Genomic DNA, 23083 nt, shown 5'->3' with positions numbered 1-23083 from the left:
TGATGTACTGGACTGGATTCTTTGTACTGTAGTTTAGCTGGGGATAGTGGAATGGGTGTGAAGTGGACGATTATCTACATCATGGTGGAAATACAAACCCAAAAGTGATTCTCGTGGACTTCTCCGTTTTTAGTATTCGTAAGAGTATGATTCCGTAATTGAATAGGAGTTTCCAGTGTATTCGGACTAAGTATCGACTAAGGTACTAGTATCGTAGCACCAGTATTTAATTCCCCTAACGATCGGCGGTGACGCGAGGCGGTCACGAGCGCTACAGACAGACCGCCCATGCGCAGATGTCAGTTTTCATGCTTCTCCCAACATCTCGCTCGGAAGGATTTTTATTCTGTATCGCTGTAGTTGACATTTTGCTTGTACAGGAATAACCTGCTTGGTATTATACATCCCTTGTGCAACTGCCAGTTGTCCTCTTGCCACTCCGTTCCGAACAAAGGATCTAAGATAATCTCGGGAGTTTTTGCCTTTCCTGCGCTTAGTTGACGATAGGAAATCGCCACAGCTGTTAAATAGCTCGGACAATGTATCCGCGACTCATTACCAGTATAGCCAAGTAACGCTGTGACTCACCTGTCGTACCATCGAAATCACAATCTAACTACAAGCGTGCGTGATGGTGGTCCCCGCGTGGGCAGCAGCGGCATGGACGTCCTTGACGACAGCGTTGATCCTCCCTGGAATCCCGGGCGCTGCAGCCGAGAATAAGCAAGCGATATGCCTCGCAAGGCACTGGAGCGAGGTGGAGGCGGAGTTCATTCAATGGCCCGTTTGTGTCGAGTCGCGATGGGAGCGAACTGGTCCCAGGATCACCCAGGACACGACCAGATCCCCTGACCAGACCGTTTCGGTGACCATTTCGGAGGGAGCGCCGAGTACGACTGCGATTCCTGCCCCTGACGGACAACCTGACCATGAACTTGACACCGAGTCCCCACTCGACAATTCAAACTTCCTCTCGTTCGAAGATTGGAAAAAGCAAAACCTGGCGAAGGTGGGCCAGTCGGCGGAGAATGTCCGCGGAAACAGACATACGGGTGGGAAAGAGGACCGACGGAGGCCGACGGGGATCAATAACGCGCTGGATTCGTTGGGAGAAGATGCTGAGATTGAGCTTGACTTTGGTGGTTTCGGTGCTGATGCGTCCGACGCGGCGAAGCCTACACCTTGGGGGTCAAGCATACCTACAGCCGGGATGCCTGGAGCCGGTGCGGGGGATGCGGAGGCCGCTGTGCCTGCCGATCTGCGGATGGCTGCCTCGCGTGGGAAGGACGCTGGCACGACTTGCAAAGAACGGTTCAACTACGCATCATTTGATTGTGCAGCAACCGTGCTCAAGACGAATCCTGAATGTAAAGGATCATCATCTGTCCTGGTCGAGAACAAGGACAGTTATATGCTCAATGAATGCCGCGCGAAGAACAAGTTCCTCATCCTCGAATTGTGCGACGACATTCTGGTTGATACTGTCGTTCTGGCCAACTACGAGTTCTTCAGCTCTATCTTTCATACCTTCCGTGTGAGCGTCGCTGATCGGTATCCGGCCAAGACTGACCAATGGAGGGAGTTGGGTGTCTACGAAGCGCGGAATACTCGCGAGATCCAAGCCTTTGCGGTTGAAAACCCGCTCATTTGGGCTCGATATGTAAAAGTTGAATTCCTGACACACTATGGCAATGAATTCTACTGTCCTCTCAGTTTGGTCAGAGTCCATGGAACGACCATGCTGGAAGAATATAAACACGACGGCGAGGCTAATCGTGGCGACGAGGAGGCCGCTGCAGAGGCGCTGGAGCCGAGTCCCCTCCCTGTCCAGCTTGACGTGAAGGACGTCGTACAGCAGCCTCCAACTACTGTGGCCGTGCTTAATGAATCTACCAATCAACCATCAGTTATCGTAGAGACGCAGGGAGCCTGTTCCCATCAGGGGATGGATGTTGTCAGACTTCTACAGCAGGGTGTTTCACCACCCGCGGATACATGCGATATACGTGCCGCACCAACTGGAGCCGGGAATGCTGCGGTCAACCAATCGACTGAGATCCGCCCGAAGGCGAATGGAGAAGCTACTCCAAGTGCAGAAGCTTCCGCACCTGCCTCTCGGGTTGACCACTCGGAGAAGGGGTCGGTGGGCGGCCAGAAAGTAACGGGGCCTACCGGTGCGAGTCTAGATTCGGCCTCCTCTACAATACTAGGTACAGAAACGGTGCGACAGGATGCGGTACATGAGTCCGAGATTAAGTCGGTCAGTTCCCCTAAGGAAGAGTCCAGCATACCCTCGGAATCAGTGCGGCCTTCGGGGACGCAGCCTCCATCCTCGAACCCTACCACCCAAGAGTCTTTCTTCAAGTCCGTCAATAAAAGGCTGCAGATGCTAGAGTCCAACTCGACTCTATCGCTGTTGTATATTGAAGAACAGTCTCGGATCCTACGGGATGCATTTAGCAAGGTTGAAAAACGCCAGCTGGCCAAAACATCCACGTTCTTGGAGAACTTGAACGTGACCGTTTTGAACGAGCTGAGGCAGTTCCGCGAACAATATGATCAGGTATGGAAGAGCGTTGCGCTGGAGTTCGAGCATCAGCGAATCCAGTACCATCAAGAGATCCACTCGATCAGTGCCCAGCTTGGGATTCTAGCCGATGAGTTGGTGTTTCAGAAGCGAGTGTCCGTGATACAGAGTATTATGATTCTCTTCTGCTTCGCTCTCGTCCTCTTTCCGCGCGTACCGGTGGGTACATACATTGATATCCCGCGTGTGCAGAATATGATGAATCGCTCCTATAGCCTGCGCTCGTCGTCGCCGATATTTTTTGGCTCTCCTTCGGCAAGCCCAAGTTCGACACGACCGACGTCGTCGTACCGGGCCACGGGGCGCCATCGGCGGAATCTGTCGGAAGACTCGCAGCATGAACCACTCAGTCCGACCATTGCCTATTCTCCCCCGACGCCCCCATCCGACCCGTCCAGCCCCGACGAAGCGGACAAAAGGCCGGCCCCTTCTCTGGATACCATCAACATGTCAGACCTGGCGCCGCCACACTTCCGGTCGCATAGCAGCCCACCGGTACTCAACCCTGCCGACGAGGAGAGCCAGAGTGACGAGAGCCCGATATCGTATGAATCACGAGGGTCGTCTGAGTATGATTCGCTAGGTTCTCCTGAGAGCAGCGAGCCGATTTTGGCGAGCAACGGCAATATGCGACAAGAAGGATGAACGTGCGCTGAGTACCCACCATGGCTATCCTTATCGGTGACATTCTACGTAACCCTACGTGTATCCGAGTCGCATCGTTTCCGACCGTCATTGTTTACCGACCCATGTCACTGACGTCACCCGGGGAGGGATTGATTTCACCCTTGTCTGATCAATTCATTCCTTGGCGGAACAGCTGGCCCGCCACCAGTGGGACGGTTGTCCAGGAGATATGGAAACCCTCTTCCTTTGAGGAATTTGCCTCTTGAAGTATGATTGTTTATCGGCATGGACAATGGTCGCTTGGAATGATGGGCACCCCGGAATAGAGGAGGAGAGAATTAATTTGCTTGTATTATAGGACAAGAAGGGTGTGTATGTTTATTTCTCAAGTGGAGGAGGAACTGTAACAAGTACGCAGCTTGTGAGATTAGAGGAACAAACCTAATGATCCTAATGAATAAACGAAGAAATGAATGGAGAACTTTATTCTTTCCAATTTCAAAGGGTAGTTGAAGATGATGTAAGTAAAATTCGGATGGTTGCCATGACAACAATCAACAACGCGGCTTTTTCTGCTTTTGCAGCCAATTTCTTCCGCTTCTTATCCACCTGCAAATCTCCAATTTCATCCCTCGCTGACACCATTCAAAACCCCGTGCAAGCAGAAAGAGAAGAAATCTCACCGACACATCCTCTCTATTTGTTTCCACGGACTTAAGAAAAAAGGGAATCACCTTTACTTCACATACTCACAATGGAATCTCCTTCGCATCCTCTCACTGATCGCTCCACCAACACTCATCTGGTCAACACCGAGAAGGCCAACGAGCTCAAGGCGGCCCCCGCCAAGATCGAATCAATGGAATACCACCGGCAAGTGCTCCAGGGCAAGCTGGAGAGCGGAGACAAGTGAGTTCACTGGATTGAATTGGACCTTTCCATCGGAATACCCGCGGTCGACTAACAGGCGGTCCAGGCAACAAGCCAGCTATGTATCGCCCTCGGATGATATTATGAGCCCCTGCTCCAAGAAATTGAGTGACTTGAAGGGCAAGCGATTCAAGAAGTACGTCTACTCTGGTCTTGCCTTTCATCCTTCCGTGATGGGGGTTTTATTACCTATGGTTTTTTCGTTGGGTTGATATGCTAACATGAATGACCTCCGCTGCAGTGCTGGCAAGCCCCAATCACTATTCGCCAAACTAGGCAAGAAGAACTTTGAGCAGTCTGCTGCAAACCATAACTCCACCAGTGAGGCCGAGATGCAGAAGTAATCGACGGTCCAGAATCCTTTACATCTCATGCGCCGGTCGCATGGATCTCTTGGATGAGACCTGGATAAGATCGTCGGTTGTTTCTCGCTTGGTTCGGTGTTTGCAGGACTGGTTCTTGACTTCTCTTCAACTTGATTTACTCTTTTTTTTTGGGGGCACTCGGGGTTTTTTGGGAATTAATGGCCTTGGGATGGCTTGGGACTACTGTGTCATTGTTACAGTCATAAATTGTTTTTAATTGCGTATGGGATTTGGACGGATGAAGACCAATGAAATGTGATGCGATGAGTAAGACGACCACCTAAATGATTGATGTGTAGACATCCTTCCATTGTAATATCATCGAGTATTTTCTGTGGTGCCAAGGTCCAAAGGGTACGTGAGCAGCAGCCAAGGTGATTGATTAGATATTCGGTTCTGAGCCGAGGTCCAACCGCCAAAGTTCGGCATCTTCTCCGCTCCACAGCTTCTCCGCAGTTTCACCAACTGCTCGTATGATTGATGCTTCTCATGTCTTTATAATCTCTCCCTCCACTGGCTTCTTTGCTCTGCATAATCCTAATTCCCTTTAATCCTCTGAAACTTGATTTACTAGTAAAATAACACAGCATCATGTCTGCCTCCACACGGATTCCCACAATTGCCCTACCGTTCGTCAGCGACCGGGCCAAGAAGACCCTGGACCAGGTATATACCCTCTTCATCCTCGTTTCTCATGCCGAGACTAATCTCCACAATCCACCCCCATGATAGGTCGAACAATTTGTCGAAAAAGAATGTATTCCCGCCGAAAAGCTCTTCCAAGCCCAGCTGGGCGAAGGCGATCAGCGATGGGCCACCTACCCAGCCGTCATGGAAACCCTCAAGACTAAGGCCCGCCAGCAAGGCCTGTGGAACATGTTCCTGCCCAAGAACCACTACACTCAGGGTGCGGGATTCACCAATCTCGAATACGGTCTGATGGCCGAGTATCTGGGAAAGAGCAAGTTGGCTTCGGAGGTATAGATCCCCTAACAACCCCCCCACCTCCTCCTGCTCTACCGAGGAATTATCTGGGACAAGGTGCTGATGGGAGACGATTACTACAATAGGCCACGAATAACGCCGCGCCAGACACTGGAAACATGGAAGTCATCGCCAAATACGGCAGCGAAGCACAGAAGCAGCAGTGGCTGGCGCCCTTGCTGGACGGCAAGATCCGCTCGGCCTTCCTCATGACAGAGCCCGAGGTAGCCTCCAGCGATGCGACGAACATCCAGTTGAACATCCGCCGTGAAGGCAACCAATCCGTCCTCAATGGATCGGTTCGTTTCCCCTCACCTATGCCATCCACCCACAACAACTCGAATCACTAACAAGAAACGCGTCTCTAGAAATGGTGGTCCTCCGGCGCAGGCGACCCCCGCTGCAGTGTCTATCTGGTAATGGGCAAATCCGACCCAACCAACAAGGACCCCTACCGCCAACAATCCGTCATCCTCGTGCCCGCCGACACCCCCGGAATCACCGTGCACCGCATGCTTTCCGTGTATGGGTACGACGACGCCCCCCATGGCCACGGCCACATTAGCTTCAAGGACGTGCGCGTCCCCGTCTCCAACATCGTCCTCGGCGAAGGCCGCGGCTTCGAAATCATCCAGGGCCGTCTGGGTCCCGGCCGGATCCACCACGCGATGCGCACGATCGGCGCCGCCGAGAAGGCGATCGAGTGGCTCATCGCGCGGATCAACGATGAGCGTAAGCAGACCTTCGGCAAGAGCCTGTCCTCACATGGTGTCATCCTTGAGTGGCTGGCGAAGTCCCGGATTGAGGTCGACGCCGCTAGACTGATTGTCCTCAATGCTGCGATCAAGATCGATCAGGGTGATGCCAAGTCTGCCCTGAAGGAGATTGCTCAGGCCAAGGTTCTGGTGCCGCAGACCGCATTGACGGTCATTGACCGTGCCGTGCAGGCGTATGGTGCCGCTGGTGTGTGCCAGGACACCCCGTTGGCCAATCTGTGGGCCATGATTCGGACGTTGCGGATTGCGGACGGTCCGGATGAGGTGCACTTGCAGCAGCTCGGCAAGAGGGAGAACCGGGCTCGCAAGGATGCGGTGATTGAGAAGTTGGATTGGCAGCGGGCCGAGGCGGAGCGCTTGTTGGCTGCTAGTGGGCTTAAACTGAAGAGTCATTTGTAAATGAGATGATTGAAATACGGTAGTGTCAGGGTAACAATCTGTCTGTCTACAGCGAAATCTTTGGAGAGGGAGGACAACATCACTCCTCTCCGTACGGAATGAATAAATTATATATCTGGAAGATTATCACGGTGAAATTGATTTCATTCAATATGAACTGTCATGATTCATGAACATCAACGTCAACATCAACACCAACCCTACATACATAAAGCAAACCGAGAATCATAAGAAACTTTTCTAAATGCAACCAAACAAAGTAGAACCCAACCAAACTCATTCATTAACCACAGGCAAACATGAACCCCACTCGCCCGCGAGTCAGATCAGAAATGGATCAGTAATCATCGTCCGCAGTCACGGCGCGCTTCTTCTTCGCCTGCTTCTTGTTGCCCTTGAAATGCTTCTTAGAGCTGCCGCCCCGCACTTCGGTCACATCGATGCCGCGTTCCAGGGCGACCATCAGGCGCTCCTTACGGCCGGTCAGCTGTTGGCGCATCTGCTGGCCTTGTTCGGTGTACTGGGCGTTGAAGGGGAGGGTGAGACGGCCGGCGGAGCCTTTCGAGGCGTCGCCGAAGAAGCCGGTGTCGAGATTGCGGGAGCGGGAGCCTTGCACGGGTTGTTTGGGCAGAGAGAGAATGTCATCGTCGATGTCCTCGGCCATTTGCTCTGCCTGCATGGCTTTGGCGAGCTGTTCTTGCCGCCTGGCGGGCAGGTGAGCCATGTCGTAGAGTTCGACGTTGAACTCATTGGGGTCAATGGGGGTCTGGCCCTCTGGCACTGGGGGCGGGTGACAGAAGAGAAGTTTGCCATTGACGTAGTCCTTCAGGACGTATCGGGCGGCGCGGGATTCATCGGGCTGGCCCAGGCCTTGAGTGGAAAAGCCACGCGCGCGAGCATAGGCGCGCAGCAGCTCGCTGCCGGTGGGGATGCCCGTGCCGCCTTCTTCGATGGGGCGGGTATGGATGGTGACTCCGTAGACGTTCTCAAGGAAATGCTTGGGGACGCGCTGGGCGATGATGGTGGCCGGGCCGGTGAATTCACGCTGTTGGTCGATGGGCAGGACACCGTTGACAACCAGGTCGGCCTTGGTTGTGGCGAAGTTGGGGAACACCAGACCAGGGCAATCGCAGAGCATGATCTCCGGCGAGAGATAGAGGGTCTGGAAATGCTTCGTCTTACCGGGCGTAGCGGACACTGAGACCTTCTTGGCTCCGAGAAGGGCGTTGATGGTACTGGATTTACCGACGTTGGGGTAACCGACAAGACCAATGACTGTCTTTTGCTTGCGCGGGTTCTCTGGGTCGTCGTTTTCGGGGAGAGTATCGGGGGTGTTGGAAAGGAAGAGTTCTTCGAGTTCATCAACATCGAGAATTTCCGTCCTCCGGGATCTGCTCGAGCCAGGAAGCTTCAATCCTCCATCATGCTCCTCAGTCGGCTGTTCTTCGATGGTTGTCTCCGCCAGCTTCTCCGCGACCTCTTCATCCTCACTGTCGCCCTGCTCTGCCAGCTGTGCGTCGATTTTCTCCTTCGCTAGCTGGGCAGAAAAGAATCGGAAGCTGATGTTATTGCGCTCAAAGTAGTCTGCCCAGGCCTCTCGTTGCTTCTCAGTAAGCATATCTGCCTTGTTGACGAGGAGAAGGTTCTCTTTCTTGGGATCAATCTCCTTCACGTAGGACTCAAGATCCTCCGACCGGAAATGTAACGGGTTCCGAGCATCGACAATCTGCACGACGAGGTCCGACCGTTCAATGACACGCCAAAGCTGTCGCCAGACTTCCAAGTTCCGCTCAAATGGTGTCATCAATAGATCGTGATTCTCCTGGAGCTCAGCCAACCCTCTGCGCCAGGACAAGAAACTCTCCCTCTCCATCACATCGAGTTGTTGCCGCGTCGTCGTCGAATCCCATTTCGGTCGTCTCGGAACGGTCAGTCGTCCTCTGTTCTTCTGGTGCTTCTTCACAGCCGACTTTTCCTCGGATGCGGAGAGGAGATAAGGGTTTTTCTGATCGGCATGGATAATCTTGACATTGTTCATCTTCTCGGCTGTAAAATCGGTGCCTGCCAGTTCAGCGGTGCTCAGGAACTCGTCGAGAGCGGCTTGTTCCGTGATACTGCGCATCTTCACCCAGGCGGCATCCTCCTTCGCATTGGTGATGTAGGTCTCTCCGTTCATATCCTTCCGTGCGACGGCTTGATTGTGCGAGGCTTTCTTCATGTTCGATGCCTTTCCCTTTCCGAAACGATCCTTCATGAGGCTGTTGCCCAGCCCCACGGAGTTTTTGGACTTTGCGAGAACCATGGTGACTGTGTGGAGAAGCGACTCGACTTACAGTACACCAAAATTGAAATGAAACCTTCCGATGGGGGAGTGGAAGGGAGAAGGAGGAAGAATGGAGGGGGAAATGGAGGGGAAATGTGAAGAAGAGGCAAAGGGACGGAGAGAATTATTAATTTTGTTCCATTTGGCGATGATCGATCGCCCAATCAGGCAAGCCCCCGCCGATAAGATAAGAATTTGGCTGACTCAGCACCTTCTTTTTTCCCCCTGTTGCTGAAAACAAAAGATGTTAACCCAGTAATTCTATACCGAGTAATTCATACTGAGAGTCGGTCGTCAGTACTAACACTTTACCCATGGATTCCCATGGTGTGATATCCTCTCCACCCCGCAGCACATCTTCCACGTCGCTGCCTGAGGACGACCAGTTGGGCATCCCGATAAGCCCTCACGTGACGCTATCACATCCCACTTTGACAATTTTTTTGCTCCCAAGGTCCATACAATATTAACCCACTCAGGCTGAAAATCTTCATTCCAGCTGTTCACACCGATCGCAGTCGCCAAAATGCCTCCCCGCAAGCAGTGGATGTATGTGGAATTTCGCACAGGGTCGATTTATTGTCTGGTGGCTAACAGAATGCAAATAGCGATAAAAAGAATGCAACCACATACCAACTCTTCCACCGAGCCCAAAATGACCCCCTGATCCACGACGCCTCAGCCGATGACCGTGTTCTTGCCCCGGTGTCAGGCCCCGCAGCCGGTAGCTCTACCATCGAAGCCCGTGGCAAGAACCTGTCGGATTTAGCCAGTGAATTTGGCGCGGAGCCCGTCCGGAGAAACGAAGGTGAAGCAGCGAACTACGGTATCTTCTACGACGACTCGAAATATGATTACATGCAACATTTGCGCGAGCTGGGCACCGGCGGCGGCGATTCGTATTTTGTGGAGGCCAAGAGCAAGGACAAGGGCAAGGCTAAGGGAATGAAGCTGGAAGATGCTCTGCGACAAGTCACTTTGGACGATGCGAGAAGCGAGTATGGCCCAGGGAGCGTCTACGGATCTGATATGCGTTCGACTGCCTCGTCGTATGTCCGGCAGCCGACCTACCAGGATCAGCAGAATGTGCCCGATGCGATTGCGGGATTCCAGCCTGATATGGACCCCCGTCTGCGGGAAGTATTGGAGGCTCTTGAGGATGAGGAATTTGTCGACGAAAATGACGAGGAAGATGTGTTCGGCAAATTAACCACTCAGGCGGAGGAGATGGACCAGGGTGATTGGGAGGATACGTTGTTTGACGAGGGAGACGATGATGGATGGGAGTCTGATGCCACTGAGAAGGCCCCCGTGCAGCCCAGCACAACCGACTACAAACCACCGCAGAGGGGCGATATCGCCCAGAATACATCCCAGGACTCTGAGCCAGGTGAATTGCCCGATCACGATGCGCCGGCTCCGGATATGCACCCCGAGGACCAGGGTTGGATGCGCGAGTTCGCTAGGTTCAAGAAGGACGGTAAAGTGAAGGCAGCGCCGGCAGCACCGCCCAGTATTGTACCCTCGGAGCAACGAAGCACTCTTGCCTCCACTGTCTTCACAGTAGGTGGTACCCCCATCCGCAGAAAGAAGCGTAAGGGTGCGCTCACGAACCCTTCGGCATACTCTATGACCTCTTCCGCTCTGGCTCGGACGGAAGGGCACCGGCTGTTGGATGACCGATTTGACCGGGTGGAGGCACTCTACGCTCTGGACGAGGAAGATGAGTACGATGATAGCATGTCCATGGTCAGTGGTATGACTGGTATGACCGGCATGACCAGCTTCTCGACCGCCTCATCGCAGGCCCCCAGTCTGATCGACGCGAACGGAACAGCTGTGGCTCCCCGCCATGATTTCAACAACGTTATGGATGACTTCCTTGCCGGCTGGGACGGCAACACAAGCTCGCAAGTGAAGCGCAAGGGTGCCAAGGCAAAGAGAGGCAAGAACGGTAACGAAGCAATTGGAATCAGAATGTTGGACGAGATCCGACAAGGATTGGGTCCCGCCAAGATGCCAGGAAAAGCCTCTGGACGAGCGTAATGCTTCAACGAATTGTGATGATACCTTTCGATTTCTTTAGAATATGGTTTCTGGCGTCCCGGTTTCAATGCCCTTATGTTGCATGATAGATGTCCATTTTCTCGGCTAGTTAAAAAGTTCTCCAACTACCACATAGTACATACTTGGCTTACTTGGTAGGAAGCAATTAACCTTTAGACACATCTTTCTTGGTTTATCACTTCGTGTTCACAAGCGGAAACATAGAACTCAACCGTTGCAGTGGGTGAACGCACTGGATCCTGCTATTTTCACGCTCAATTTGGTGGCCCTCTTTGTGCTTATGTCTCCTATGGCTATGGTTGCCCCTAAGTCCTTCGGCACCTATATCCGGAATTCTATTTCGATCAACGAATCCACTTCGTTTTCGCGGGTCGAGCTGGATGGATCAATGTCCCTTTCAGACACGCTAAGAATTGTTGACAGCCTCTTCCGGATGCCGCTTAAAACAACATCCACTGTTTCGGCTTCGGTGCGCGCGGCTGACAACAAGGCTTGGACGTCGTACTGATTCGTCTCGGAGCCTTGCACCTCCTCTCATTAGAAATGGCATCTCGTCAGTGCGTGAGCATCAGGATCAAGAAATGCCTTGGAGCCAGGATGCCTGGTTTCGCGTAATCTGACTGGGTGGACAGGCATACTAGCAGCCTGTTCGAAGTCGAATTCGTCCGGAATTTGACATAGCCAGGTTTACATTGGCTCTGCCCAATGTCCGGAACGTTCCAATGTAGCGGGGGTCGCCAAAGTATGCAACCTGGTCTTCTATATGAACATGACACTTGTACTGGAGCGATTCAGTCGAGATCCGCTTAGGCGCCTCCGGATCACACAGGAGAAGAGAAGAAGCTTAGGGGTTTCTGTGGACATCCGATGTTTCAGCACCGATGGCCCGTGAATTTATCAACTGAGTGACCTCCTCGATGGTAGGCATAGCTGGCCGCGTGTTATGGTTCCCAACTAGGGCCCGACTCTAGAGAAAATGGTATGCGTCGTCCAGAATACAGTGAGCGTTGGTCCCGTTCAACCCGAAGCAATTAAACAGATACATGTCGAGGACCAGCTGCATATAGTGGAGTTAACGTAGTAGCTGCCATGCTTCTCCTTCCAGACAGGATAGCTTTCATAGGCGGGGTTTTGTACATATGTATGTGGTAGACTACTCTGACAAGACGAATCAACGGTATATTACACATTGCTTTTTCTTCTCTTTCTGCGACATACAGGATTTGGTCAGCAAGCCAGACCAATTGGATACTGGCTAGTTGGCAGTGCAGATACCTTGCACCGGGAGCTAATGTGCGAAACTGTTAATATACTGCCAAGTCACAGAGGGATGAGTTCGACCGTTTCTTGCATGATTAAGTTGCTTCAACATCCTGCTTTAGCTTAATATAAACCTGACCGCAGCTGCGGGGAGAATAGGTGGTATGTATGATGGTTGTGAACATGAGATACCAACTAGCGCTACGCAACAAGGTACGGTTTATTGGGCCTCAATCTAGTGAACGGAACTGCACCCTTGTCGAATGTTTCTTAGCTTGCCAAAAGTTCTCCTCCACCTTAGGATAACGCTACTATATGACTAGACCAATCAAATCTGTGTATAACATTCTGTAGCCCTACCTCACAGCACTCCTTATGGAATCTAACTTCCAGATACTTGATTATATCCCTGCACGGGCCACGTAAAGAAACGTAGTTGCGTTCTTTTGTAAACATCGATATCTCAAATTATATTTAGGTATTATTCTGTGCTCCTCCGGGCAGCCTTTAATCATCAATAGAGGGCACCAGAGTGGTAGTGTGTCACACTAAACAGAGGAGGTTTCTATCTCAAGTAGATCTAGTGTTACAACTCGAGAAGCGTCCGTTTTTCTTCTTCTGTTATTTCCTACGGAATGATATTGTTTTGTATCTGACTCATCAGGTGTATATGGTCGTTGGATATGATGATAGGCTTCGCTCTGTTCGAAAAGGCTTAAACTAGCTATGCTTAATTAGAGAGAAAAGCATATGTAGCTGAAGCTGTTATTTATAACCAGATGTACTAACATGCTGTGAAACTGTCAGCAGCACAACTAAGACTCTCGAGAAAGATGCATATGAGCTTCCCCACGATTGATATTGTATGAGTCGTACTTCGTATAACGTGTCAAGTGAGTGAAATCCTTTACCCTAAAGTGAAACCGACGGTATACTCTATGCCAATGTTAAGCACAACGCTCTTGATCTTGACGATAGATCATATACCAATCGCAGATGGCCCTTAAATACAATGGTAACTGCATAATTAGGAACATAAGGATAATTACCACAAGGCAATCTAAAGAGTGACCTTTCAATCACAAGCACTTCGCTTTTACTACACTTTACCAGAGATACAAAACTCTAGATCACTACCTTGACACCCAATATCTAACAAGAGGTTAATCTAGTTCGCTTAACGATATATCACACAGTTCGTATCTGACTCACCCTGACTCAGTCTTAATGAACACATCTTTACTTAGTATATCCTTAAGGCGAATTGACACTTCCAACATAGAATCGATAAGACAATACCTCCCTCAGCGAGTTCCCCAGACAACATCTCATACTCAGGTATTGTTTATATCAGTTTCACATATGTGCAGGTACGATCTTTGTTTGAGTTTGGACCTTTGATACATCAATGTAACAGAAATGATGATGTCCATTCACTCGTCGAAATGATTCTACTGCAAGGCTCAAGTACAGTAGTCTCGAAAAATACCATATAGTTCACTTCTGTGAAACAAAAGAAGAGTGTATTCTCATGGTAAGATAGTGCTATAGCCTCGGCTGGTGAATTGACCCCAAAGATCCATGAGGAGAAATAGCGGGGGTGATGCCGGGTGGGTCACGAAGTGAGGAAATCCGTCCTATCGCCATGAATGCCAGAAACGATTGGAACACGACATGATTGGTGTGAACAAGCGAAGCATTGCCGAGTGGTGTTCATCGCATCGTCCAAGTGGAGACGAAGGATGACTGGCAAAATATATAAGATACTACCTGACGACACTCCTCGTGTGGATTAAATCAAGCAATTGACCTGGCCCACCTGCGATTGCTACTCGGATTTAGACAGACACAATGCATGTTCAAGAATATCAGTATCGCTTAATTGATAGCGTTCAGAAAGCTCTTGAGAAATATGATTCCGAATTGAAGAATATCAATCATCAAGTAAGTAGATTCGATTCTCTACTAATCTCTCTATCTATCTGTGCCCATATCTCTAACGCCACCTAGATCTGGTCGAACCCCGAGCTAGGCTATGAAGAATACAAAGCCCATGACCATATCTGCTCACTCTTCGAAAGTCTCAAATCAGAAGGCTACCAAGTCCGCCGTAGCGCACATGGGCTCGAAACAGCCCTAGAAATCGAATTCAAGCACGGCACGGGAGGCCGCGTAGTCGCCTTCAACGCGGAATACGACGCACTCCCCGGGATCGGACACGCATGTGGCCACAATCTAATCGCGACGAGCTCAATCGCCGCCTTCATCGCGACCTGCGAGGCCTTGAAAGCCCGGTACCCAGATGGACCCGGGTACACCGTCCGGCTGCTGGGCACGCCGGCGGAAGAATCCGGCGGTGGAAAGGTGCGCTTGTTAGACAACGGAGCGTATAAGGATGTGGATGCTTGTCTTATGGTGCATCCTATGCCGATGGCGCCTGATGATCCGGAACTGTTGAGTGTGGCGACTGTGTTGCCGGGGGGATTTCTTGCGAACGATAAGGTCACGGTGACTTTTACGGGGAAGCCGGCGCATGCGGCTGCTGCGCCGTGGGAGGGCGTTAATGCGCTTGATGCTGTGGTGGCTGCCTATGTGAATATTTCTCTGCTGCGACAGCAGATTCTGCCAAGCCAGAGGATTCATGGGGTTATTGCGCACGGTGGAGATCGTCCGAATGTGATTCCCATGTCGGCATCTGTGGACTATTATATCCGGTCACCCAGTCTCAAGACATTGAAGCCGTTGACTGAAAAAGTGATCAAGTGCTTCGAAGCGGCAGCGACTGCCACCGGGTGTCAAGTTGAGTTTGACTGGTATGTTATTCACTTCGTGGCAAGACTCCCGGCCACAACACTAACGGTAACCAAGGGGCATCTCGTACGCTGATTTAAAGACCAATACGCCCATCTGCGAGAATTACGTTACCGCCATGCGCGCAATGGGACACCATACAGTGTTTGATAACTCAGGCAAGAAGGGGGTCTTGGGTGGTGCTTCGACGGATATGGGTTCGTATTGACAATGGCTATGAGTCCGCTCCAGAGATCAGTACTGACATTAGCTTGCAGGGAACGTCACCTATGCCGTACCCGGCTTTCATGGAATGTTCACCATCCCCGCTGAGGGAGTGAATCATACGCCGCAGTTTACTAACGGTGCTGGATCACCGGAGGGATATAAGCGTAGTCTTGCCTGTGCTGCTGGCATGGCTGTTGTTGGATGTCAAATCTTGGTGGATGATAAAGTGGCGGAGCAAGTGAAGAAGGACTTTGAAAGGGACGAATAAGTTCTGATGTAGAAGATGAAGAGTCATATGATGTGAGAAATTCTACCAACTGAAGGCCCTGCAGAACCATGTACAACATAGTCACCATATTCACATCATTTCGAGGAAAGAAGAGCGGTATAAGCCTGGAGAAGACATCTTCAGATATACCCAACTCAGCTTCAAGATATTACAGTCTATTCAAACCATAATATATGGACCAGAGTCCAGTATTGAGACAGGCGACACAGAAACACAATCAGAGTAAGAGACAGTGTTAACTAGCGGAGTCCAATAGACCCTCACAGACCCTCACAGACCCTCACAAACCCTCACAAACCATAGCCGCACTACAATCCTTCCCTCCACCCTGAACCGTAGACCCAACCTCACAACATGGTCATATCTGCACTAGACCGCCGAAACCGAAGCGGTGAATCTAAATCCAACAACAACAACAACAACAACAACAACAACAACAACCACCACCTCCTACCCCCTAAACAAAATCAAAAACCCCTCAAGTATAATGCAGTGCAGAACTCCCCAGCCACAAAACTGGACGCTATTCTCTGGGTAGTACCAACCGCCCAGAACTGGTAAGAGAGCAGTCTACATCCAGATCACAAAATGCTGTACTACCACGTCGTGCCAATACTTGGGCACCACGAACCCAACGCAATCGTTCCTGCCATGCAGGCGGGATCCACTAACAACAAAATATTCTCCGATGACAGGTCTGATGGGTAGGTCTGGATTCTTTCTTCTGTTATTATGTTGATTGGATTGTAGATTCTGGTTTCCGGCTTCTTCCGGCCTAAGTTCTATCTATCGTGTAGAATTAGAAAAGAGATGAATCCACGAGGTCTACAAGGTCTAACCTATGTAGATGAATATCCGTCTACCACTGAAACCACGTCGTCCAGTTCACGATCACTAAGATCTGCAAACACGGTATCCCCGGGAGTTCATCCCATCCAGCTAACGATATCAGAAATGATCTCTCCTCCACGTCCACCCCGGACTCGCTGGAAGTAAAGCAAGGAAGCAAGCAAGCAAGCGCGATCCGACCGATCCGACTCGTAAGAGATAAGATCCACCCAGATATTAAAGAAGAAAGTCTTATGAAAAACAAGGAATAATCATATTTAGTACATCCGCCCTATCCGTACCACTGACGAAGATGGGCATCCGGATGAGATGTACCAGGATGATACATTCATCCAACTGAGATCGAGACTGGTATAGCCAGAGTCACTCACACAGGAGAGAACTGGATCCAATCGAAGCACTTAATCCAAACCAGACATGCCCTTCTCTTCGTATAGCCGGGAATATCCGGATTAAGCCTCTAGGTACTAACTAGTCCATAGATTGACAAACACAGACACAAGTACTACATACATACCCGAAGCACACCAACCAACTTACCGGCACCATCTCACACGACCACTTCGAACATGCATCATCTTCTTCTCAGCCCCAGAAACGAACATTCCAGAATTCTTCCAGAAACAACCCCCGAAACCCCAAGGACTTGGCGAGGGGCCAAGCACCCCCTCATCTGGAACATGGGGGCCATGTATCTTAGGCTCATTAGTTCCAGGAGGAACACCCTGGTTCAATTATTATAGGATAAGGCTGGAGGGGAAACAGAGGTAAGATGGGGGTTGAGCGCCACACGCGACTCGTATACGGAATCAGTTAGTTCACTTTATTCAATTCTATTATTCATTGTTTTTTTATTCTAATTGAATTTAAATTTTTTTTTTTTTTTTTTTTTTTTTTTTTTTTTTTTTTTTTTTTTTTTTTTTTTTTTTACGCTGGGTTGGATTTAGGGCCGTGTAAGGCCGTTTAGGGCCCTATGTAGGGCAATCAATGATTTTCATTCGGGTTTCTTGCCTTTTTCATCTTGATCGGTCGATGATCTTACTACTATCGTAAGAAAGATATACTAATTAAAATAATGTCTATATTAAAATGATCGAAAATATGGTACATTTCTCACCAGAAAGGTTATAACCCCCAACCTCACCAAATTCATACCATGATACCATCCCCCAAACCCTAACTAACACCCATTATAAACTCCCTAATCCCATATAAAGCTTGAAGAACACGAGGAATTTCAATCAATCCAATCCCGGAGTTAAACCTCCGCGAAGCAATCTCATTACTTTAACTTTTTTGACTTTCCGATCCATGGGTCTAGGCTCACCTTTTGAGTTTAGGGTCAGTAGGGAAGGTTTACTATGGACATGGTTCTTCTGGCATGAAGGTGGGTGTACAAGTATGTATGTTTCTGATTCTGGGTCTGGGGGAATTGCTTTATGTCCTTGTGACCAGGGATGCTATCTAGGTATGTATCTATGTGGGTACATACCTGTTAAATTTATGAGCTGGTCATTGCGTTTAGGATTTCTTTGGTGGGAAATCTTGGAAGAGGCAAGTATGTATGTATGTATGTTATCATCACTTTCTTCTTTTCTTTTATTAAAAAAAAAAGAAAGAAAGTAAAGTTAAATAGGAAGAACAATAATAATTGGCCAATCTGTCAAGCATAACAATCCAGAGTTATACATCATTTACATCACTGGAACCAACACATACATACATGGAAAAAAAAAAAAAAAAGAAAAAAGAAACCGGGAAGATTACACCCCTCCCCGATGAGGTCAGAAGAAAAGAAACTGATAGGAAAAGATAGATCAGATCCGGATCGAAACAAAAAAACGGAAAAAGCACCAAGACCCGAATTAAGGCGCCAAGCAAAGCCATGGAACCAGCCATGTCGCAATCCATCCATCCTGGATGATCAGCAAGTGAGTAAGAGAGAGAGAGAGAGAGAGAGAGAGAGAGAGCCCGAAGGGAAATGAGAGAAGAAAAAAAGTTTTTACCCGGGGTCAGTGGTGGGGGAGTACACGGTCTGACAGATGGGGCACTTGTACTGGCCATACGTGAACCATGACGCAAGACAGGAAGCGTGGAAAGCGTGATTACATTGATTCAGAACGAGGACACTGCGGTCGTTGTCGCGGTAGCGGTAGCGCATCCGATCTGATTCGAGCACGGAGGGAGGAGGGTCAGCATCAGGGGTAAGCGTGTCATGACTGTGGAGAGCGATGGTTGAGCGAGAATGAGGGCGAATGCAGGCGGGTTCTGGAGAAGACGGTAGCGTGTCTTGCGAAGACGACGGTGCTACAAGAGTCGAAAGGCAGATGGAACTGGACGAAAACACCAAAGCAAATCAGAGAGCGTGAACAGAAACGAAACGGGTCCCGATGATAACGGCCAAGCCCACTAGTGCCAGCCCTGTCCCCGCATCTCCAGGGCCAAGAGTCCCGGCGTGCTTCCAACAATGGGATGTGCAACCCTACCAGGTTTCTTGAGCGTAGTGCCGCAGCTGTTGTTGTTGTTGCTGCTGCTGCTGCTGCTGCTGTTCCCCATTTTCTGATCGGGTCAACTCTTCCAGCCATCGCTCCACCGATACCTGTCGCATACACCCATTGACCTGAAGGAGGTGCACTTCACTGGCTCTTCGCGCCGCCGCTCGTCGACGGTGACGCCACATAATCAGACTGTCCTGGGTTGTCAACCATTTGCTGGTGCTTGGCAGAGAAACGACAATATCTATCTCTGGGTAGATGTGAAGAAGTAGAGGATGCGACGAGACCCAACGGTCAACATTGGTAGATGACCAGTCCCAATCGAAATGCATGGAAGATTCTCTCCTGCAGCGGGGATCACGAACTCAACGAATGAACTCACATAGGAACCAAGCTAATGGCGCCAAAGAGTAGCACCGCTCCGACCACGACGCCGGCGATTTCAGAGCCGGGCGGATCATCCGCCATAGCACGGGCGACACGACGGTGATGATGTCTCGTGTCAATACGAGAACGACTTGAAGAGGAGCAACTAACTGGTGACAGATCCAATAAGATGTATCAGACGCAGAGAATCGGATAGGTCGGCTCAATCAGCGGCGTCGGGATTCGCATAGGGCCGGTCAGGACAACGATAAGAGCAGAGTGTGTGGGGGGGTAAGAGGTAGGAGGGGGGGACCAGTAACCAGTCAGAGAGAAAGACGAAGAATTATTTTTGGCCGATTCGAAAGAGCGATGGGACAGCATTTCAAGCGGCGACTGGCTCTCAGACCCCCTCCATTTGCGTCTGGCCAAGACTGACCAAGCGTGCAGAGAAGCCGAGGCGGGAAATAATCCAAGAGGTGCCAAGTCTCCCGCGCCCCGGAACACTCTTGGCATTCCGCTGGGTCGACGAGGGTCTGGCCAGTCATTTGCCTCTGCCCAGCTTGAAGCGAGTCTCACGTGGCGACGACATTGGTCGAATGCGTCATCATCCAACCATCGTTTGCCTCCAAACCCAAGATTATTCGCCAAGACTCTCCTGCTCCTTGGGCCCTTATTGGCTCTTGGCTCTTCCGTCGTCAATTCACGATAATCAAGCGAATCCATGCCAAGAAGTGAACCTTTGTTCGCGTCATGATCCAAGAGCAACATATAAACCCTACAATTCCCCCGCCTCCTCCCGGATGGAAAAGAAAGAAAAAGGTGAAATCTCCTCTCTCAATTCCTCCCCGCTCCATAACTACCCCGATCTAAGGTGTATTCTCTGCCTGGTGTAGGTGTGTATGGACTCACATTGCTTGGAGGATACAATCTATATGGAGCCGCCCTAAGGACAAGTCCCACTATTAGATGCTATCATATCATACAACCCTTTCTTAAACCCATTGACACAAAGACACAACTACACATAGACACACAACAACATGACCAAGGACGAGAAGAAGCAGACTGATACGGCTCAGCCGTTATCGCAACCCGCCCATGCCCTCTCCTACAATGCCGTCCTCCAAGAGCTCAAAGTGAACGCGGAGGAAGGCCTTACGACGGCGGACGCCAAGAACCGTCTTAGTCAGTATGGCCCCAATGAGCTGGAGGGCGGCGAAGGGGTCTCTCTTGTGAAGATTATCATTCGACAAATTGCCAATGCAATGATGCTGGTATGTGGATGTCCCTATGCACACGGGCTTTGGAACAGTGGACTAATCCGGCACGACAATTATAGGTTCTCATCATTGCGATGGCGGTTAGTTTCGGTATTGAATCGTGGATCGAGGGTGGTGTTATTGGTGCCGTCATTTTGCTCAACATCGTGGTGGGTGTTTACCAGGACTATGCAGCGGAAAAGACCATGGATTCCCTGCGCTCCTTGAGTTCCCCAACCGGCGTGGCCACTCGCGACGGCAAGACCAGTACCATTCCGGCCACCGAGATCGTTCCCGGCGATATGATCGAGCTTAAAGTGGGTGACACAGTCCCCGCGGACCTTAGGTATGTACCTAGCGAGAACGGCTCGTCCGACAAATTAACTCAGCTAATCTGGTCCATAGGCTCGTTGATGCCATGAATTTCGAAACCGACGAAGCGCTGTTGACCGGTGAATCCCTGCCAGTACAAAAGGAGGTTGACTCCGTGTTCGACGCCGATACGGGACCGGGTGATCGCCTGAATATTGCTTATAGTTCATCGACCGTGACCCGGGGCCGCGCCCGTGGTGTTGTCGTTGGGACCGGGATGAGGACGGAAATCGGTGCAATCGCCGCCGCCCTCCGTGCCGGGGATTCCAAGAGACGGCCCGTCAAGCGTGGTCCCCAGGGCGAGACCAAAAAGCGCTGGTATGTGGAAGCGTGGACCTTGACCTGCACCGATGCAGTCGGTCGCTTCTTGGGTATCAATGTCGGAACCCCTTTACAACGGAAGCTCTCCAAGTTGGCCTTACTACTCTTCGCAATTGCCGTGGTCTTCGCTATTGTGGTCATGGGTGCAAACGAGATGCGGAATGAGAAGGAAGTCATCATCTACGCAGTGGCAACTGGCCTGGCTATGATTCCTGCCTGCCTAGTGGTGGTCTTGACTATTACTATGGCGGTAGGCACCAAGCAGATGGTACAAAGAAATGTCATTGTCCGAAAGCTTGACTCCTTGGAAGCTCTCGGCGCTGTGACTAACATTTGCTCAGACAAAACCGGAACGCTTACTCAGGGTCGCATGGTTGCCAAAAGGGCTTGGCTCCCATCGCTGGGTACATACTCTGTGGGATCCTCTAGTGATCCCTTGAACCCCCAGGAAGGGGACTTGAGCCTGCTACCTCAACCCCCGGTTGAGCTCCAACGTGATGCACAAGGAGAGCCTCGGGACCCTCAAGATCTACTGAAGGAGAACCAGGTGCTGGAAGACTATCTCAATGTCGCGGCAATGGCCAACCTTGCCCATGTCCACAAGTCGGAGAATGATGAATGGCAAGCACGCGGTGAACCCACGGATATCGCCATCCAGGTGTTCGCGTCACGTTTCAACTGGGGCCGCGACCGTTGGACCAAGGGCGAAAAGCCGATTTGGGCCCAGAAAGCCGAATATCCTTTCGATTCGACCGTGAAGAAAATGTCGGTGATTTTCGCCCAAGGTGACCGCGAAATGGTTTTCACCAAAGGCGCCGTCGAACGTGTGGTGGATTCCTGCACATCAGTCATCTGGACCGCTGGTTCTAGCCCCGTTCCCCTGGAGGGAAGCATGAAAGAAGAGATCCTGCAGAACATGGAAGCTCTGGCCAAGGAAGGCCTTCGAGTGCTTTGCCTCGCTTGCCGGGAGAAAACGACTCCCACCAACGGAGAGGAAGTCCCCCCAAGAGAGGAAATTGAGAAAGACCTCACTTTCTGCGGTCTCATTGGTCTCTATGACCCCCCTCGTCCCGAAACTGCCGGTGCCATCGAAGAATGTTACCGCGCGGGAATTTCTGTGCACATGGTGACAGGTGACCACCCCGGTACCGCACGTGCTATCGCAGCGCAGGTCGGCATCATTCCTGCAAACATGGACAGCATCGCAAAGGATGTGGCGGATGCCATGGTTATGACGGCCAGCCAGTTCGATAAATTGACCGAGGACGAGATTGATGATCTCCCTACTCTACCGCTAGTTATTGCTCGCTGCGCGCCTCACACAAAGGTCCGCATGATTGACGCCTTGCATCGTCGTGGCCGGTACGCGGCAATGACGGGTGACGGTGTCAACGACTCACCATCTCTCAAGCGGGCGGATGTTGGTATTGCCATGGGACAGGCAGGTTCTGACGTAGCAAAGGATGCCTCGGAACTGGTTCTGATGGATGACAATTTCGCTTCTATCATCAACGGAATTGAAGAGGGCCGTCGAATTTTTGATAACATTCAGAAATTCGTCCTGCATTTGTTAGCCGAAAACGTTGGACTTGCGCTTACACTACTCATTGGTCTGGTATTCAAGGATGTCAACGGACAGTCCGTGTTTCCCATTGCACCCGTCGAAATTCTCTGGATCATTATGATCACCTCCGGTCTCCCTGATATGGGATTGGGAATGGAGATCGCAGCACCAGATATTATGAACCGCCCGCCCCAGAGTGTATGTACTTCCCCCCCTTTTTTTTTTTTTTTTT

The 23083-nt window shown here is 50.7% G+C and overlaps 9 protein-coding genes across 9 annotated transcripts in view; 7 read left to right on the top strand and 2 right to left on the bottom strand.

Annotated features, from left to right (window-relative positions):
• The first annotated feature begins 332 nt into the window (after window positions 1-332).
• BDV38DRAFT_90543 (Sad1/UNC domain protein) lies at window positions 333-3794 on the top strand. The gene has a single exon (XM_032064113.1). It carries the CDS (start codon window positions 632-634, stop codon window positions 3230-3232), a length of 2601 nt encoding a protein of 866 aa, XP_031913242.1. The 5' UTR covers window positions 333-631; the 3' UTR covers window positions 3233-3794.
• Window positions 3795-3968: 174 nt separating this feature from the next.
• On the top strand, window positions 3969-4488 carry BDV38DRAFT_283290 (Spo12 family protein; the record flags this gene model as incomplete). The annotated part of the gene is made up of 3 exons (XM_032060017.1): window positions 3969-4123; window positions 4191-4280; window positions 4386-4488. The coding sequence occupies 3 exons, from the start codon at window positions 3969-3971 to the stop codon at window positions 4486-4488; spliced, it is 348 nt and encodes a 115-aa protein (XP_031913241.1).
• Window positions 4489-4794: 306 nt separating this feature from the next.
• Window positions 4795-6837, top strand: BDV38DRAFT_90545 (acyl-CoA dehydrogenase family protein). Its single transcript, XM_032064114.1, has 4 exons — window positions 4795-5175; window positions 5242-5487; window positions 5580-5792; window positions 5862-6837. Exons 1-4 carry the CDS (start codon window positions 5101-5103, stop codon window positions 6666-6668), a joined length of 1341 nt encoding a protein of 446 aa, XP_031913240.1. The 5' UTR covers window positions 4795-5100; the 3' UTR covers window positions 6669-6837.
• Window positions 6837-9409, bottom strand: BDV38DRAFT_90462 (ribosome biogenesis GTPase LSG1). Its single transcript, XM_032064110.1, has one exon. The coding sequence runs from the start codon at window positions 8968-8970 to the stop codon at window positions 7006-7008; it is 1965 nt and encodes a 654-aa protein (XP_031913239.1). The 5' UTR covers window positions 8971-9409; the 3' UTR covers window positions 6837-7005.
• BDV38DRAFT_90566 (ribosome biogenesis protein LTV1) lies at window positions 9245-11563 on the top strand. Its single transcript, XM_032064115.1, has 2 exons — window positions 9245-9540; window positions 9600-11563. The coding sequence occupies exons 1-2, from the start codon at window positions 9518-9520 to the stop codon at window positions 11035-11037; spliced, it is 1461 nt and encodes a 486-aa protein (XP_031913238.1). The 5' UTR covers window positions 9245-9517; the 3' UTR covers window positions 11038-11563.
• Window positions 11564-14169: 2606 nt separating this feature from the next.
• BDV38DRAFT_283286 (M20 family metallopeptidase) lies at window positions 14170-15604 on the top strand (the record flags this gene model as incomplete). Its single annotated transcript, XM_032060016.1, has 4 exons — window positions 14170-14262; window positions 14329-15131; window positions 15187-15326; window positions 15387-15604. 4 exons carry the CDS (start codon window positions 14170-14172, stop codon window positions 15602-15604), a joined length of 1254 nt encoding a protein of 417 aa, XP_031913237.1.
• A 1934-nt stretch (window positions 15605-17538) lies between these two features.
• BDV38DRAFT_247386 (uncharacterized protein) lies at window positions 17539-18228 on the top strand. The gene has a single exon (XM_032054659.1). The coding sequence runs from the start codon at window positions 17786-17788 to the stop codon at window positions 18098-18100; it is 315 nt and encodes a 104-aa protein (XP_031913236.1). The 5' UTR covers window positions 17539-17785; the 3' UTR covers window positions 18101-18228.
• A 60-nt stretch (window positions 18229-18288) lies between these two features.
• BDV38DRAFT_90331 (RING finger protein) lies at window positions 18289-19684 on the bottom strand. The gene is made up of 3 exons (XM_032064109.1): window positions 19352-19684; window positions 18961-19161; window positions 18289-18807 (listed from the first exon to the last, which is right to left on the bottom strand). The coding sequence occupies exons 1-3, from the start codon at window positions 19435-19437 to the stop codon at window positions 18477-18479; spliced, it is 618 nt and encodes a 205-aa protein (XP_031913235.1). The 5' UTR covers window positions 19438-19684; the 3' UTR covers window positions 18289-18476.
• A 691-nt stretch (window positions 19685-20375) lies between these two features.
• Window positions 20376-23083, top strand: part of BDV38DRAFT_283284 (cation-translocating P-type ATPase) — a gene marked incomplete at both ends in the record, with an annotated part of 3430 nt that continues 722 nt past the window's right edge. The window contains 3 exons of the mRNA XM_032060015.1: window positions 20376-20609; window positions 20675-20940; window positions 21000-23049. Of these exons, the coding sequence (XP_031913234.1) occupies window positions 20376-20609; window positions 20675-20940; window positions 21000-23049 (2550 nt within the window). The remainder of the gene's footprint in view (window positions 20610-20674; window positions 20941-20999; window positions 23050-23083) is intronic.

The sequence above is a fragment of the Aspergillus pseudotamarii genome (assembly GCF_009193445.1).
Source record: "Aspergillus pseudotamarii strain CBS 117625 unplaced genomic scaffold BDV38scaffold_29, whole genome shotgun sequence".
Taxonomy (NCBI): domain Eukaryota; kingdom Fungi; phylum Ascomycota; class Eurotiomycetes; order Eurotiales; family Aspergillaceae; genus Aspergillus; species Aspergillus pseudotamarii.
Note: the sequence above shows the minus strand (reverse complement) of the source record. Positions and strands in the feature narration are given on the sequence as shown.

Bases quoted from the DNA above. Each gene is read 5' to 3' on its own strand.
- BDV38DRAFT_90462 (XM_032064110.1), bottom strand. From the start codon at position 8,970: ATGGTTCTCGCAAAGTCCAAAAACTCCGTGGGGCTGGGCAACAGCCTC.
- BDV38DRAFT_247386 (XM_032054659.1), top strand. From the start codon at position 17,786: ATGGGTCTAGGCTCACCTTTTGAGTTTAGGGTCAGTAGGGAAGGTTTA.
- BDV38DRAFT_90331 (XM_032064109.1), bottom strand. From the start codon at position 19,437: ATGGCGGATGATCCGCCCGGCTCTGAAATCGCCGGCGTCGTGGTCGGA. The intron at 19,162-19,351 runs GTGAGTTCATTC...AACCCAGGACAG, and splicing joins GCCATTAGCTTGGTTCCTAT to TCTGATTATGTGGCGTCACC. The intron at 18,808-18,960 runs GTAGGGTTGCAC...GTTTTCGTCCAG, and splicing joins CACTACGCTCAAGAAACCTG to TTCCATCTGCCTTTCGACTC.
- BDV38DRAFT_90545 (XM_032064114.1), top strand. From the start codon at position 5,101: ATGTCTGCCTCCACACGGATTCCCACAATTGCCCTACCGTTCGTCAGC. The intron at 5,176-5,241 runs GTATATACCCTC...CCCCCATGATAG, and splicing joins CCAAGAAGACCCTGGACCAG to GTCGAACAATTTGTCGAAAA. The intron at 5,793-5,861 runs GTTCGTTTCCCC...ACGCGTCTCTAG, and splicing joins AATCCGTCCTCAATGGATCG to AAATGGTGGTCCTCCGGCGC.
- BDV38DRAFT_90543 (XM_032064113.1), top strand. From the start codon at position 632: ATGGTGGTCCCCGCGTGGGCAGCAGCGGCATGGACGTCCTTGACGACA.
- BDV38DRAFT_90566 (XM_032064115.1), top strand. From the start codon at position 9,518: ATGCCTCCCCGCAAGCAGTGGAT. The intron at 9,541-9,599 runs GTATGTGGAATT...GAATGCAAATAG, and splicing joins CCTCCCCGCAAGCAGTGGAT to CGATAAAAAGAATGCAACCA.